This window comes from Tetranychus urticae, chromosome 3, assembly GCF_039701765.1.
Source record: "Tetranychus urticae isolate SD_2017Ah chromosome 3, NJAU_TeUrti_SD_1.0, whole genome shotgun sequence".
NCBI lineage: Eukaryota > Metazoa > Arthropoda > Arachnida > Trombidiformes > Tetranychidae > Tetranychus > Tetranychus urticae.
Genome location: NC_142960.1, coordinates 1,938,299 through 1,954,598, shown reverse-complemented (window position 1 = coordinate 1,954,598; position 16,300 = coordinate 1,938,299). Strand labels below are relative to the sequence as shown.

Here is a 16,300-nt window from a genome sequence, read left to right as displayed (position 1 = left end):
CTTTCAAGAAACTCTTGAGAATAAATATCAGCATGCTTTCCGATTCTGCTTGATCTCAAAGTCAAGGGAGCGCTGTAATTCAATTGCAAATTTTCTTTGGGATTGCCATAATATTTGCAAGCGTCGCTATAATAATATGCCGTGCAAAGGCTGCTATCACGCCAGCAAATAAAAGGACAATCAGGACTGAAGTTAGCATGCAGCTCATTAGTTTTATTTTTTTCAACCAGCTCTAAGGGTATTTGCAGACCGCAAGAAAAACAAGCCACCACTTTCGTTTCTTCCACATAATAAAAACCAGAAGACTGAGCTTCGCGACGTGCATCATCACCTAAGGTGGCCTTCTTGAAGGACTGTAATCTATTGATGAAGTGCTTCATTTGTAAATATTTTTTAAGTGCGGCTATGGTTTCTGGGCAAGTCCAATTTTCAATTACTGGAGAAATCATTTTCTATCTGATAGAGAAAAAAGACACAAAAGGATTTGTTATTGACATTTATTTGCTTTATCAGATTAAAGACAATACAGAAATTTTCACATTGAGTTTATTTTTCTCATGTCTCATGATTGAACAATGTTGATTACAATTTTTCATTTTATGTATTTTAAATCTACAGTTGATCAACCAGTTATTGAGTTGTCGAGCTCTAGGGCATTTGTTCCCATGTGCAAATATACATAAGGTCTTTGAATTTACTTTTAATTTTTGCTTATTAATTTTCTGCCTATCAATATGTCTAATTGTTCTAGAATTATTACATGATTGACAATAAGCTGATTTATATGTGATTTTTTTATGCAATTTTTTCAAATACTTTACATATTGTGAAGCTAAACATGGGTTCTTAGAATTTTCAGTAACACAGACTACATCTTTCGGAATTTTCGGTGAATGAACAACTTCCGAGATTGGTTGATTTTTCCAAAAGGAGTCGTTCTTTGAAGGAATACAATTGTTTTTCCCTGAACTGGTTGATGAAATTGTGGTCGAAATAACCTTCATGATTTGCTGAAATCAAATAAAAACAATTAAGTTTCAATTGGAAATATAAATTTAATGAATTTGCTTATCAAAAATACAATATTATGAAGGGGAATTACATAAATTTCAAGGTTCGCTCTCTAGTTCTCTCAAAGTTGCATTGTAATTTCTTCTTGAAATGTACAATTCAGATCTAGCTGAGTCTACATATCTGATACATGCTAACATCGGATGAACAAATTTCATTGGTATAAGCGATAAAATCGACAAAAACTCATGCATTGAAATTAAAAAATCGGCATAGTTGAGAGGATTATTGGTTTCTTCTTCAACGAAATCTTGTTCATTAACTTGCGTTGCCTCGTCCTGAACTTTCACAATCTTCAATGAAATGGAGTTTGGAACTTTTCGTAATCGATACATGTTCTATAAAGAAATAGCAAACATTGTATCAATTAGATAAAGCAAAAATTTGTTCTCTCAATCAACTACCAGTGCGAAAAGAAATTGCAATAGCTTCATTTGTAATATTATTTTGAAAAACAGAAGGTTTGAAATTATAATTAAGCTTCAAACGATGCATAAGTTATCATACAAGAAATATTCACCAGACAAATTTGTAAAATGTGAACTAAAAAAAAATCTAAACATAAAGAGATACACATGGAGATGCTTTCTAGATTCAAAAAAGTCTGCTTTCAGGTCAGTAGAAACAGTTTCTAAATAAATGAGTTGGACTGAGTTCAAGATGAAGATAACGATAAGTTAAAGGTAATGTAAAGGTAAGGGAAATGTGTGATAAAGGTATGGTAAAGATAAGGCACAGATAAGGTGAAGGTGAGGTAAAGATAAGGTAAAGCTAAAGTAAAGATAAGGTACAGTTAAGGTAAGATAAGGTACGGTTAAGGTGTAGATAAGATACGGTTAAGGTGTAGATAAGGTAAAGCTAAAGAAAAGGTAAGCTAAAGCTAAAGTAAACATAAGGTACAGTTAAGGTAAAGATAAGGTTAAGCTAAAGTAAAGATAAGCTAAAGATAAAGTAAAGATAAGGTACAGTTAAGGTAAAGATAAAGTACAGGTAGTGTAAAGGAAAGGTACAGGTAGTGTAAAGGTAAACGTAGCTGTACTAGAACAAAAAAAGTACAGTACGTGTAAGTTACAGTGAAAGGATCATAATACATAATGCAAATGTAAAGATACCCGTACATTAATCTGGAAACGTAAAGGTATCAATAGATTTACGTGTAAAGGTATCAAAGCTTAAACAAAGGTAATGAAAGGTAGATAGAAAGGTAAAAAGAAAGGTGAAACAAAGGTAAATACAAGGTACAAAGAAAGGTAAATGAAAAGTGGATAGAAAGGATAAACAAAAGTAAATGAATTGTAAAAACCAGCTGAAACAAAGGGTAAATACGAGGTAAAAAGAAAGGTGAATGCTAGGTAGATATAAGGTAAATATAAGCTGCATATAAGGTAAAAAGAAAGGTAAAAAGAAAGGTAAAACAAAGGTAAAAAGAAAGGGAAAAAGCAAGGTAAAACAAAGGTAAAAAGAAAGGGAAAAAGAAAGGGAAAAAGAAAGGGAAAAAGAAAGGGAAAAAGAAAGAGGGAGGGACATGCATATAGGTGAGGGGTGGGATTTAGGTATAGGTTGGGCATGCGCAAGGGTTTATAGGCGAACAAAGAAAGATAAAGGTAAAGGTAGGAAGGGTAGAGGTAAAGTAAAAGTACCTTTACCTCTACATGTAAACGAACATTAACATGTAAAGGTAAAGTAAAAGTACCTTTACCTCTACATGTACATGTACGTTTACATGTAAAGGTAAAGTAAAAATACCTTTACCTCTACATGTAAACGAACATTAACATGTAAAGGTAAAGTAAAAATACCTTTACCTCTACATGTAAACGAACATTAACATGTAAAGGTAAAGTTAAAGTACCTTTACCTCTACATGTACATGTACGTTTACATGTAAAGGTAAAGTTAAAGTACCTTTACCTCTACATGTACATGTACGTTTACATGTAAAGGTAAAGTAAAAATACCTTTACCTCTACATGTACATGTACGTTTACATGTAAAGGTAAAGTAAAAATACCTTTACCTCTACATGTACGTTTACATGTAAAGGTATAGTAAAAGTACCTTTACCTCTACAGGTAAACGTACATGTAAAGGTAAAGGTTGGAAAGGTAAAGGTTGATAAGGTGCAGTTAAGGGGAAAAGGGTTAGGAAAAAAAAAACAACTTACTTTATATTTTTCTGGTGTAGGTGTTTCTGGTGCTTGTGGTGTTGATGGTGTTGGTTTGCTGTTGGTGTTGGGGCCCCTGAAAAGAATAGAAAAAATTCAGATTATTTAAATATATACAATATAAAATCAATGAAATATAAAAAACTTACTTTTTTGCTCGGGTTTATGAGGAAGATGCTGTTGGTGTTGATGCTGATGGCGTTGATGCTGATGGTGTTGATGCTGATGGCGTTGATGCTGATGGTTTTGATCCTGTGAAGAAAGCAACATAAATGTTAATGACATAAAAAAAAAATGAATGAAAAACAAACACTTACCTTTGTTGGACAAACAAGAAAAAAGCGAAAAAATACCAAATAAAACTAAATAAAAACTAAATAAAACTAAATAAAAACTGAATAAAAAACTTTGAATGTGTTGTTGATGTAGTTGATGTTGATGTTGATGTTGATGTTGATGTTGATGTTGTTGATGTTGATGTTAATAAACGAGTGAATAAAAATCAAGGACAATTTAGCATCAGAGAGAGAGAGCAACCCTTTTATATGTTTCCGTTTTCAATCGAAATTATTCATTTCATGCCTCGCTGAATAAAGTTGAAACATTTGTTCAGCAATGAGAAACGAAAAAATAATTATCTGACATTGAACAAAGTATTGCTAGTATCATTATCAGTTCGTTAATTGCATTCAGTAAAATTGCTACATTTGTGCAACGATCCATTATTTACATAGAATATGCTAACACGTACACTGTTAACCCTTTCGTTGATTATGCACCTTAAAATTGTTACATTTGTTAAGCCAAGAATAATTAAAACAATTAGCCAAACTTACTTTATTAGTGCAAAAGTATCATTATTCAACCCTTTTCCTTCAATTATCGAAGCATAAAAACTTTTATGTTCAAACTAATTGCAAACAATTAATCTTAAACTTGAACTTGGATAATTGTTTCATAAAGTTCGGAAATAGTTCCGCATTAGTTAACATGGTCATTGAACTTAATTTAATGGTCAATTTTATTAATAAAATATCGATTAAAAGTGAGTTATCTTGTGTATGAGTTATCTTGTGTATCTGTACTACTACTATATTCAATCAATCAACCAAGAAAATTACCAACATCCAGATTCAGCGTTAAACTCGTATCATTGGTTTCATAAAATGTGATGCTTTCAAAAGATGTTTTTAAAGGTGGTTCAACAGTCAATGTTATCTTGGCTGCATGAGCATTTTCACCAGCATTGTTAAGAGCAATAATCAGATAAACAGAACTGTGAAAACCTTCAATAAGTGATCCAAGTTTGCTTGTTTTGTTGGCCAAAAATAAAGACATGGTTACATCCGAAACACAAACTCCATCATCTCCACAACCTGTTTCAAAAGGTATTGTCTCGGATATTGTTGAGATGTCGATCAAGTGTGGACAGTTAGAGCAAAACTGGGGTAATCTGTTCAATAATTGGTAATTTAGTGTAAACTCTAGTGGAGTTAATTCATCCCGAATATCTTTCTGTATTTTGAGTAAATAAAAATTGTTTTAGTACGAAGCTTAATCATAAAATGGCAAATCGAAGTTAACTTACTTTAATCATGACTTGAATCGGTTTCTCACAAAACCTTTTATCACTTTCGATCAACGTTTCTTTACGGAATGATTTCAGCTTTTCATTATTAACGATAAATTGTCCTCTTGACATTGATCCATCAGATCCTAATAATGTATCAATATCAATTTTAACTTCGACCGTATGTAGACCATTAAGATATTGTCGTCTCAGAATCATACAATAAGTAATATTGAAACATGGAAGGTTCTGTTTATATCTACAGCTTTCATCCACTGAGACAGTATCGGGTTGTAAGGAAACCTTTAGAGCTCCAATCGGTTGTGACCTGATTGGATGAAAAATAGAATTAGATTAAATTTTGATATAAACACCTATTTTACGAACCTTAAAACGATTACAGTTAAGTCTGATTATTACCGAATTCATTGCAAATTAAAAGATTCATATTAATCCACTTTGCTTCTCGTTTTCAGCACCGTTTGTGTTTGAAGTTTAATGCACCAGTTTTTATTGAAAATATAATATAATACAATGAAAGAGAGAAAGAGTCGACCAAATGATATCAAAAATATATCAAGTATTTAAAATATTTTTTGGTATAACTTGTCAACTTGAATGTAAGTCCCGTCACACCAGGTCAGCTCAAACCGATTATTTTGATCCATTTGCTTACGTTGCTTTGGAAACGACTAAAGCAACCCAAACTTGTTTTGAGCAGCATTTCAACATTTTTAGTAACCAAAAAAGAGTTGGTTTGACCACGTTCTTGAGAGTTCAGATATTTTCTAAGTATTCATCTTGAACAAAATATTTTCTCAAAGCTTTACCATTTGAATAAATTTCATCAGCAAAGCCTAACAATAAATGAAAATTTAAAATGAGTGAAAACAAAAAAACAATAAAAGTTAAGTTGAGTGATGAAGATTATCATGACATTGTTATTGACTTGAATAATGAAACCTGTGATTACAATCAACAACTATTTCAACAGGTAAGATTATTTGAATGATTATTCGACTGTCTATGAATAATCAGAACATTTATATTAATAGATTGCATCCTACACCGGAATACCAATTTTATACTTAAGTTCCAGCTTCATTAAGAATGGAGAATCATATTTTTGGATACGCAATATGAATCGCGCGTGGAGGTAAATGTTTCTGCTTAATTATTTAAATTAGTTTGTTGATTGTTCATCCTAATTTTTTGCCTAAATTTATCCAACAGACATACAGCCAGGAATAGAGCAGCTGAAGCTGTTAGAAATAGATTAAATGATGGCGACTGCTTTACTCTTGGTTTTTGTCTTCATTTCCTAAGTGATCACGATCATCTTTTTGATGTGAATGTTGAGCTAATCGACTCTAGGAATTCCCATGGCAATGAATGTAATTCATTTTGGTGTAAACATAAAAGTACTAGAGTTTACTTGGACAAGATAATAGGAATACTTACAAACTCGGAGTTACAAAAGAAAATCAAAGCTGAACTTCCTGCTGAAAGATACTCTGATAATGGGGATGAATGGATGAAACTGCTGGTTAACTTTAATATACAACAGTATTTATTAGGATTCTGTACTTTACATGCCCATCAACGTTGGCGTCCTTATTTACCACATCGAGGTTAATAAATGTCAATACAGACGTTATCAGTTAGCTAATTGTGATCAAATTTTTACTTTTTGAGAAGTAAATTGTGTATTTCAGTGTTTCACTATTTTCATTATCATTCGTATTACAGTTAGTTATTACACTTAGATTTTTAGGTATAAAATTTTTAATCATTAATAATGCTAAACTATCAAAATTATCAAACTTCAAACACAACATTTGTGAAAACTCATTTTACGTTTTATTAATAAATGGTAACTACATTTTTCTCGATTTTAGATGAAACAATCTGAAAATTAATTCTTTCTGTTGAGCAAAGATACTACTTGTCAAATGAAGTATCAGTGATTAATATGATGAAATTGTATTTTAATTTCAATTCATGATGATGATAACGATTTGTGAGATTTTTTGTCTTGTTTTGCTTAATCGCTAGAATCGATAAGCGAAATTGTTCAAGAAATTTTGCATCTTCAGTGTTGCGTCTATTGCTTAAATGTTTTAATCAGTTTCTGAAGTTTATCTGATTTAGATTTAGCTGCATTATTCATCCAGCGAAAGACAATTCAACACCAATTATCTTATTAACTAGAAACAATATGTTTTGGGTACATGAAAGATAATTCAAATGAAATCGGGTTTGAGATGAGATATTTTTATTTACTGATTGTATTTGAGGGAGTTTTTTAGGTAAAAAAACAAACAATTAAACAACAATTCATTTAAATTATATTTATAATTGGTCGAGCATTAAAATGGCTCCATGTATCAAGCTCACGTCATTGTCAACTAAACAGTTAACTATTATTTGTTCATTAATTGCTACTGTAATAACAATTGGAGTTGTGGTAACAATTACAATAAGAAATGGATCTCCAAACCTCCAAGAAAGCAACATCAAAGAATATGGTAAGTCTCATGTTCATTTCATGAATAAAAATCGTCTTATCTTTATTCGTTCTGTTACAGCGTTTAAAATTCAATCGACTGAACCTCAATGGATACAGTTTGTTGATGAAGAGACATCTCTTGTGAATGCTTTTAATGCTGGTACTAATGATCACTCTGAACCAATTTATGTTTGTCGTGTCAATCTCGGCGACCAAATTTTACCTGGAACTTACAGCTCTAACCAAGCGTCATGTCAAGTTACTTATGATTATTTCATTCATGGACATAAGGAATTTGAAATACTCATAGCTGAGGATCATTCAATATTTGTCTGGCAAGATGTTAATAGTTATGATGATAATGTTTCAAATGGTGCACTAATAGGAGGAATCTCTGCATCTAAATATGATATTAAAATAGCAAAAGTTGGGCGCAAGGATGATGAACGGATTGGTAGAGTGGATTGGACCACTAAAGAAGCTCTAGCACCAATTGGTCAATACGAACATAAATTTAGAGAATATCAAGTTCTGTGTTTATATGATTACAGTTTACTCTGATTATAACCGAATATCAATTTAATGCAAATCAGAAGATTCATATTAATCCACTTTGCTTCTCGTTTTCAGTTTTAATGCACCAGTTTTTATTAAACATATAATGAAACTGGTAATCTATACTGGTGTCAATACCAAAGTACCAGAGTTTACTTCGACAAGATAATAGGCTGTCATCCTTATTCAGCCAATCGGGGTTAATAGATGTGAATATGTATCATATTAATATACCTAATTGTGATCAAATTTTCATTCTGAAGATTAAACTAATGAAGATCCTTCTAACATACCAAGAATAAGATTTGTGTTTAGTAACTTTACCAAGTCAAATCTGACTACATGAGCAATACAATGCTATAACATTTTTTATACAGTAGTATTTTGAGTGTTCTAATATTCCATTATATTGTAGCCCATAATGTAGTCTGATGTTTGCTCAAGAACTATGATTGTAGATGATACCATTACCATGATATTTAAGGTCAAATTGAATTTCTCAAAAACTCGTTGAAATAGATTTGTTTTACAGTAACAAAAAATGTCATTTCTCAAAGTAAAACAATTTTCTGGTTTTTCACCAAAAGTGTTGAAACATCAGTAAAGTAAGTTTCGTGTATAAACAAAATAAGATAAGTATTTAAAATACTTTTTGGTATAACTTGATATCAAATGTCACATCAGGTCAGCTCTAACCGATTACAATAAAGCACTTTGTAACTTGGTAGAGCTTCGTGTTGGCGTCACCTATTGGTGTAGTTTGAGTCATTTGCTTTCGTTGTTCTGGGAACCACCAAACAACCCAAACTTGTTTTGAGCAACATTTTGTTGAAATTTTGGTAAATAGTGAACCGAAAAAAGAGTTTGTTTGGCCATGTTTTTGTGAGTTCAGACATTTTCTCACCAAGTATTCATCTTGAACACAATATCTTCTCATAGTCTTTACCATTTTAAATAAATCTCATCATATTTGTCTAAAAATCGATTGGAGTTTCATCTAAAATGAGTGAAAACAAAACAACTATAAAAGTTAAGTTGGGTGATGAAGATTATTATGACATTGTTATTGACTGGACTGATTATCGCTACAAATACCATCAACAAATATATGATCAGGTGAGATTAACTTATTGATTATTGCTATTTATTAATAATCAAATATTTATAGCTTGCAGTCTACACCGGAATACCACATTTTTTTATGTGTTCAAGCTTCATTACGAATAGAGGATCAACTATGATGATGTCAAATGTGCATCGCTTGTGGAGGTGAATATTTTTCTTGATTTAAATTTATTTGTTAATTGTTAATGCTAATGATTTGCTTAAATTGATCCAACAGAGCACAAGCCCGCAATGAATCAGTTAGATTTTTCAGACGTAGAGTTCATGATGGCGATTGCTTTACTCTGAATTTTAATATGCAATTCCTATATGATCAAGATGAGATTTTTCATGTGAATGTTAACCTAACCGACTCAAGAAATTCCCATGGCAATGAATGTAATTCATTTTGGTGTAAATATAAAAGTACTAGAGTTTACTTGAACAAGATAATAGGAATACTTAAAAACTCAGAATTTCAAAAGCAAATCAAAGCTGAATTTCCTGTTGAAAGATATTCTCAAGATGGAGATGAATTGCAGGATGAATGGTGGAAACTGCTGCCCAATTTCAATCTAAGACAATATTTTCAAGGATTCTGTACTGCAAATCTGGATCCTCAAGAGTCTCGTCCTTATTTACCACATCGAGGTTAATAAATGTGAATCACACCTTATCTTATTGTGATCTAATTTTATTCTGAATTTTACTATTTGAGATTTAAATTGTGTATTTCCATGTTTACTATTTTCAACATTCGTATCACAGTTAGTTATTTATTACATTAGTTAGATCTTACAGATGATTTCAATAAAATGAACAAATTTCAAACCCAAAAACCAAAAAACTTACTAAATAACCAGAAAACTGAATTAACTTGAATGAAGAAGATTCAGAAGAGGAAAATGAAGACTCGACTGAACCATTACCTGAAATCAAGATTGCGTTTTATTTCATGATTTGGTCATAAATTGATTACTGTGAAAACTCATTTTAAGTTTAATAAATTTTAACTACATTTTTCGCGGCTTTAAATGATGGAATTGTATTTTAATTTCAATTCATGATGATGATAACGATTTGTGAGATTATTTGCTTCGATTTGCTTAATCGCTAGACTTGATAAGCGAAATTGCTTAAGAAATTTTGTGTAGATCATTCTTGGGTCACTCGCGTCTTCAGTGTTGCGTCTATTGATTAATTGTTTCAATCAGATTCTGATTTTGATTTATTCATTCAGCGAAGGACAATTCAACACCAATAATCTTATTTACGATAATCAATATGCTTTCAGTGCATAAAAGATAATTAAAATAAAATGGGGTTTGAGATGAGATATTGTTATTTACTGATTGTATTTGAGGGAGTTTTTTAGGTAAAGCACAAACAATTAAACAACAATTCATTTAAATTATATTTCTAATTGATCGAGCATTGAAATGGCTCCATGTATCAAGCTCAACTCATTGTCAACTAAACAGTTAACTATTATTTGTTCATTAATTGCTACTGTAATAACAATTGGAGTTGTGGTAACAATAACTATACGTAATAGATCTCCAAACCTCCAAGAAAGCAACATCCAAGAATATGGTAAGTCTTATGTTCATTTCTTGCAAGCATTGTAAAAATGTCCTATCTTTATTCGTTCTGTTACAGCGTTTAAAATTAAATCGACTAAACCTCAATGGATACAGTTTGTTGATGAAGAGACATCTCTTGTGAATGCTTTTAATGCTGGTACTAAAGATGACTCTGAACCAATTTATGTTTGTCGTGTCAATTTCGGCGAAGAAATTTTACCTGGCACTTACAGCTCTAAACAAGCGTCATGTAAAGTTACTTATTGGTTTTACACTCATGAACATAAGGAATTTGAAATACTCATAGCTGAGGATCATTCAATATTTGTTTGGCAAGACAGTAAAGATGATAATGCTTCGAATGGTGCTCTAGTAGGCGGAATTTATGCATCTAAATATGATATTAAAATAGCAAAAGTTGGGCGCAAGGGTGATGAACAGATTGGTAGAGTGGAATTGACTACTAATGAAGCTCTGGCATCAATTGGACAGCACGAACATAGTTTCACGGATTATCAAGTTCTGTGTCTATACGATTACAGCTTACTCTGATTTTACTCGAATAGCAATTTTTTGTACATTAAAAGATTCATATTAATTCACTTTGTACCTCGTTTTAGTTTTACTGCCAATTTTTCATTGAAAATATAATGAAAGATAGAGTTAAAGAAAGAGTTGACCAAATTGCACAAAAATTATCCCGAGTATTTAAAGTATTATTTGGTACAATTTGATATCGAATGTGAGTCCTGTCACATCAGGTCAGCTCAAACACAGTATTTTGACCATATGCTTTTGTTGCTTTGGAAACGATCAAAGCAACCCAAACTCGTTTTGAGCAGCATTTTTGTTAAAATTCTAACATTTCAAGTGAATAGTAAACAAACAAGGTTGACTTTGACCACGTTTTTGGGAGTTTAAATATTTTTTAACCTCAATATTCATTTTTAACACAATACTTTTTCATTTCCTTTCTTAACAACAGACACTTTTCCTATTGGTTAAGTTTATTAAGTTAAGTCTGAGGTAAAGTGTAAAATGAGTGAAAATAATAAAACAACTATAAAAGTTAAGTTGAGTGATGAAGATTATCATGACATTGTTATTGACTGGGCAGATGAAACCTGTGAATATCATCAGCAAATATTTCAACAGGTAAGATTAACCAAATATCTATTGAGCTGTTTATTAATAATCAACATATTTATAGCTTGTAGCCTACACCGGAATACCAATTTTATATATAAATTGCAGCATAATACTGAAAGACGAGTCAGCTATTTTGATGGAAAATACAAATCGCTTGTGGAGGTAAATATTGTTGATTTATTTAAAATCGTTGATTGTTTATAATAGTTTGCTGAAATTGATCCAACAGAGCTGAAATCCTGAATCATACAGAGGAAACTGTTAGAAGTAGATTAAATGATGGCGATTGCTTTACTCTTCATTTTGATGTGGATCTCGTGAGTGGATACGATCACCTTTTTGATACGAATGTTAACCTAATTGACTCAAGTGATTCACATGGTAATGAATGTAAGCAATTCTGGTGTCAACATCAAAGTACAAGAGTTTACTTGGACAAGATAATTGGAACACTTACAAACTCGGAGTTACAAAAGAAAATCAAAGCTGAACTTCCTGCTGAAAGATATTCTGTAGATGGAGATGAATGGATGAAACTGATGGTTAATTTCAATATAAAACAATATTTAGGTGGATACTGTACTTTGGCTGCGGTTCGTCAAGAGTTTCGTCCTTATTTACCCCATCGAGGTTAATAAATGTTAATACACACGTTATTAGTTTATCTCATTGTGATCAAACTACCATTTTTAAGATAAAATAAATAATGAAAACAAACTACAACTAAACTAAACTATAAGCAAAATATCTTTGAAATTAACTAATTCCAGAATAATAAAATTTGACATCAAATTAAATATTGAATCTACTTAATTTATTCTTATGCATTTACTTTGATGCACTCATTCAATTACAAATTTTCTTGTGCAGTTTTAATCCAGCTAGAGCTGACTCGATTTCTTCCAGGTGGGCATGTATCGAAATTGGTTCGCTTATGGTAAGGTTCGTAAATATCATCAACAAAATAAGCAGACTTTTTGTATTTTGGAGCGATCATATTTTCCAGCATTTCACATTCCTCTTTTTTCACAAAAATATGTTGACCTGCCCACCAACGCAGCCAGAATGGCCAGAATGAGTGTCTTTTAAATCCTGGTCTTGCACGAATCCAACCACCTCAACGAAGTCTAAAATATCTCTTGAGAGCCTCGAGGTGTGTATGAGGTTGACTAGTGTTACGGTCGTAATAAATGCTTATAAATCATCAACAAAGGATAATAATATCGAAATAAAGTAAGTAAACAAAAACTCAAGAGTATGATTTAATCTTAATACAAAACTTTATTTCTTCATTCAGATTCAAAGACTTCAAGGAAGTTATTAACCATGCTTTGTGTGATAATTTTGATACCAAAAGTGCTCTTGATGCTATTGTGGCCTTTATCCATGAAGTACAAATCTATTTAACGGATAATCTTAATCCGAAAAAAGAAACTCTGATCGATATAAAAAATTATATTGTCAATTTATTCAAAATTTTCGGAGCATGGGAAAAAGATACTAAACCTGGATTAACCCTAGCATCACTAGCTGAATACGGTTCCCCGAATTCGGATGAACTAATCATTAAGAGTAGAGACGTTTTCAACCAAAAAATGGCAAGATTCGGCCTGGATAAAAAAGAGTGTCATATTCTTAAAGAATGTAATCAATTGGACAGAAAGGAAAATCAAAAAAGTAATGCAGAAGAAGTCCAAATATTGAAAGAAGCTCCGAGATTAATTCCACCACCACAAATATATTTCAATCAGATCGACAACTATGCACAGTTTGGTGGCAAGGTAAGTTAAACTGTTATTGTATTGCTTTGCAAATTAATTGTAATCAGTTTTGACTTTTAAACTCATTTCATTTACAGATTGAATCAATTGATGGTGGCAAAGACAGGAAAGTTGACAATCCATTTTTGAACAAGTTGATAAAATTACATGAGCAGCGTGAAAGAAGAGACAAACTAATTGTCTACAACTCTATTTCGAGAAAAAAGGTAAATTTAATGATTTGATGAAATCTTACATCTTATCTTGATAATAAGCTGTTTTTTACTTTCAGGAACCTTTTCTCACAAAAAATTCTGGAAAAATATTATGGTACAATTGTGGACCTACTGTCTATGACTCTTCTCATATGGGTCTGAATTTTTCGACGATATGATTGAAATAAATGTTGCCGGCCCAGGTAGATTAACAAGAGTTAGTGAATACGTCCCACAAATCGTCGATTACATTGAAAAGATCATCAAGAATGGCTATGCGTACGAATCTAACCAATCGGTTTACTTTGATACAGTTAAATTCAGTTCCTCACCAAAGCACGAGTATGCGAAACTTGTTCCCGAAGCTGTAGGAGATTTGAAAGCATTGAGTGAAGGAGAAGGAGTTTTATCTACAGGTGGTGATAGTGTTAAAGATAAAAAACATCCCAATGATTTTGCCCTTTGGAAAAAATCTAAACCTGGTGAGCCGTCATGGGAAAGTCCATGGGGCAAAGGTAGACCTGGTTGGCATATTGAATGCTCAGTTATGGCTAGTGATACCCTTGGTGACACTTTGGATATTCATTCTGGTGGATATGATTTAAAATTTCCTCATCATGATAATGAAATGGCACAGTCTGAAGCCTATTATGATACTGGAGACAATTGGGTGAATTACTTTTTGCATACTGGACACTTAACTATCTCAGGATGTAAAATGTCTAAATCTTTGAAAAATTTCATCACAATCAAAGATGCATTAAGCAAACATTCTTGGAGACAATTGCGATTAGCTTTCCTTCTTCACACTTGGAATGCTACTTTAGATTATAGTTATTATTGAGAATCTGCTTTGCAGGAAATCTGCTCAGATCATGTCAGGTCAGCTCAAACCGGCCATTTTACTATTTGCTTTTGTTTCTTTGGAAACGATCAAAGCAACCCAAACTTGTTTTTGAGCAGCATTTTTGTTGAAATTTTAACATTTCAAATGAATAGTGACCAAAAAAGGTTAACTTTGACCAAGTGTTTGGGAGTTTAAATATGTTTTAATTTTTTAATCTTTATCTACAACTTTATCTTTATATTTTATCAATTATTTTTTTCTATCAGTAAAGTTTCATCTGAAATGAGTGAAAATAATAAAACAACAATCAAAGTTAAGTTGAGTGGTGAAGATTATCATGACATTGTTATTGACTGGACAGAGGAAACCTGTGAATACCACCAGCAAATATATCAACAGGTAAGATTAAGTAAATGGTTATTCAGCTGTTTATTAATAATCAACACTTATAGCTTGCAGTCTACACCGGAATACCAATTTTATACATAAGTTGCAGCTTCATTGCGAATGGAGAATCATTTTTTTGGCTGAGAAATACAAATCGCTTATTGAGGTAAATCGTTTTATTTGATTTGTTGATTTTGTTCCTAATTATTTGCCTAAATTTATCCAACAGATATGAAGCCAGAAATGATTCAAAGGAAACTGTTAAAAGTAAATTTAATGATGGCGATTGTTTTACTCTTCGTTTTTGTGTTGGTATCCTAAGTGACCACGAGCATCTTTTTGATGTGAATGTTGACCTAATTGACTCAAGAAATTCTCATGGAAGTGCTTGTAAGCAATTCTGGTGTAAACATCAAAGTACTAGAGTATACTTGGACAAGATAATAGGAATACTTACAAACTCCGAGTTACAAAAGCAAATCAAAGCTGTACTTCCTGTTGAAAGATACTCTGATAATGGGGATGAATGGAGTAAACTGCTGGTTAATTTCAATATAAAACAATATTGTTATGGATTCTGTACTAGGGTTGGCGGCCAACGTTGGCGTCCTTATTTACCACATCGAGGTTAATGAATGTGAATACACACGTTATTAGTTTACCTAATTTTGATCAAACTACCATTTTGAAGATAAAATAACTAATGTAAACAAACTACAACTAAACTAAACTACAAGCAAAATATGTTTGAAATTAACTAATTCCAGAATAATAAAATTTGACATCAAATTAAATATTGAATCTACTTAATTTATTCTTATGCATTTACTTTGATGCACTCATTCAATTACAAATTTTCTTGTGCAGTCTTAACCCAGCTAGAGCTGACTCGACTTCGTCCAGGTGGGCATGTATCAAAATTGGTTCGCTTATGGTAAGGTTCGTAAATATCATCAACAAAATAACGAGACTTTTTGTATTTTGGAGCGATCATCCTTTCCAGAATTTCACATTCCTCTTTTTTCACAAAAATATGTTGACTTGCCCACCAACGCAGCCAGAATGGTTTCCTCCATAAGTGTCGTTTAAAGCCTGGTCTTGCACGAATCCAACCACCCCAACGAAGTCTGAAATATCTCTTGAGAGCCTCTGGATGTGTATGAGGTTGACTGGTGTTACGGTCGTAATAAATATTGCGGGTTTGTAAGGCTGAAATGGCACTTGGACCAACTGGTGTATGAGGTAAGACTGATTGATTAAAAATTAAAGATTTCACTATTGATCTTAACATTTTGCAAAAGTTCAATTTAACAATCAACTTTTAAGCTATAATCACATGAAATATAATTACTAAAGCAAGAATGAAGATCAGATGTTTTATACGAG

General features: G+C 31.9%; 10 protein-coding genes across 10 annotated transcripts; 8 read left to right on the top strand and 2 right to left on the bottom strand.

The window, feature by feature from the left end:
- Positions 1–4,320: 4,320 nt before the first annotated feature.
- On the bottom strand, positions 4,321–5,537 carry LOC107365774 (integrin alpha-M-like). Its single transcript, XM_025161640.2, has 3 exons — positions 5,482–5,537; positions 4,824–5,133; positions 4,321–4,750 (listed from the first exon to the last, which is right to left on the bottom strand). The coding sequence occupies exons 1-3, from the start codon at positions 5,535–5,537 to the stop codon at positions 4,340–4,342; spliced, it is 777 nt and encodes a 258-aa protein (XP_025017408.2). The 3' UTR covers positions 4,321–4,339.
- Positions 5,537–6,709, top strand: LOC107365784 (uncharacterized). Its single transcript, XM_015933356.3, has 3 exons — positions 5,537–5,799; positions 5,861–5,961; positions 6,039–6,709. The coding sequence occupies exons 1-3, from the start codon at positions 5,686–5,688 to the stop codon at positions 6,439–6,441; spliced, it is 618 nt and encodes a 205-aa protein (XP_015788842.2). The 5' UTR covers positions 5,537–5,685; the 3' UTR covers positions 6,442–6,709.
- A 423-nt stretch (positions 6,710–7,132) lies between these two features.
- LOC149093153 (uncharacterized) lies at positions 7,133–7,921 on the top strand. Its single transcript, XM_089269825.1, has 2 exons — positions 7,133–7,333; positions 7,394–7,921. The coding sequence occupies exons 1-2, from the start codon at positions 7,180–7,182 to the stop codon at positions 7,873–7,875; spliced, it is 636 nt and encodes a 211-aa protein (XP_089125951.1). The 5' UTR covers positions 7,133–7,179; the 3' UTR covers positions 7,876–7,921.
- A 243-nt stretch (positions 7,922–8,164) lies between these two features.
- Positions 8,165–9,629, top strand: LOC107365858 (uncharacterized). Its single transcript, XM_015933428.3, has 3 exons — positions 8,165–8,985; positions 9,038–9,138; positions 9,212–9,629. The coding sequence occupies exons 1-3, from the start codon at positions 8,872–8,874 to the stop codon at positions 9,627–9,629; spliced, it is 633 nt and encodes a 210-aa protein (XP_015788914.1). The 5' UTR covers positions 8,165–8,871.
- A 762-nt stretch (positions 9,630–10,391) lies between these two features.
- LOC149093152 (uncharacterized) lies at positions 10,392–11,154 on the top strand. Its single transcript, XM_015933429.3, has 2 exons — positions 10,392–10,566; positions 10,633–11,154. The coding sequence occupies exons 1-2, from the start codon at positions 10,413–10,415 to the stop codon at positions 11,106–11,108; spliced, it is 630 nt and encodes a 209-aa protein (XP_015788915.1). The 5' UTR covers positions 10,392–10,412; the 3' UTR covers positions 11,109–11,154.
- On the top strand, positions 10,820–12,369 carry LOC107365859 (uncharacterized). The gene is made up of 3 exons (XM_015933430.3): positions 10,820–11,711; positions 11,767–11,867; positions 11,935–12,369. Exons 1-3 carry the CDS (start codon positions 11,595–11,597, stop codon positions 12,338–12,340), a joined length of 624 nt encoding a protein of 207 aa, XP_015788916.1. The 5' UTR covers positions 10,820–11,594; the 3' UTR covers positions 12,341–12,369.
- Positions 12,370–12,864: 495 nt separating this feature from the next.
- Positions 12,865–13,710, top strand: LOC149093151 (uncharacterized). The gene is made up of 3 exons (XM_089268788.1): positions 12,865–12,938; positions 13,003–13,486; positions 13,564–13,710. The coding sequence occupies exons 1-3, from the start codon at positions 12,865–12,867 to the stop codon at positions 13,708–13,710; spliced, it is 705 nt and encodes a 234-aa protein (XP_089124914.1).
- On the top strand, positions 13,346–14,539 carry LOC149093150 (cysteine--tRNA ligase, cytoplasmic-like). The gene is made up of 3 exons (XM_089269824.1): positions 13,346–13,486; positions 13,564–13,692; positions 13,758–14,539. Exon 3 carries the CDS (start codon positions 13,856–13,858, stop codon positions 14,522–14,524), a length of 669 nt encoding a protein of 222 aa, XP_089125950.1. The 5' UTR covers positions 13,346–13,486; positions 13,564–13,692; positions 13,758–13,855; the 3' UTR covers positions 14,525–14,539.
- Positions 14,540–14,672: 133 nt separating this feature from the next.
- LOC107365860 (uncharacterized) lies at positions 14,673–15,708 on the top strand. Its single transcript, XM_015933431.3, has 3 exons — positions 14,673–14,926; positions 14,980–15,080; positions 15,144–15,708. The coding sequence occupies exons 1-3, from the start codon at positions 14,810–14,812 to the stop codon at positions 15,544–15,546; spliced, it is 621 nt and encodes a 206-aa protein (XP_015788917.1). The 5' UTR covers positions 14,673–14,809; the 3' UTR covers positions 15,547–15,708.
- On the bottom strand, positions 15,704–16,266 carry mRpL35 (mitochondrial ribosomal protein L35). The gene has a single exon (XM_015933432.3). The coding sequence runs from the start codon at positions 16,203–16,205 to the stop codon at positions 15,762–15,764; it is 444 nt and encodes a 147-aa protein (XP_015788918.1). The 5' UTR covers positions 16,206–16,266; the 3' UTR covers positions 15,704–15,761.
- Between the last annotated feature and the right edge of the window lie 34 nt (positions 16,267–16,300).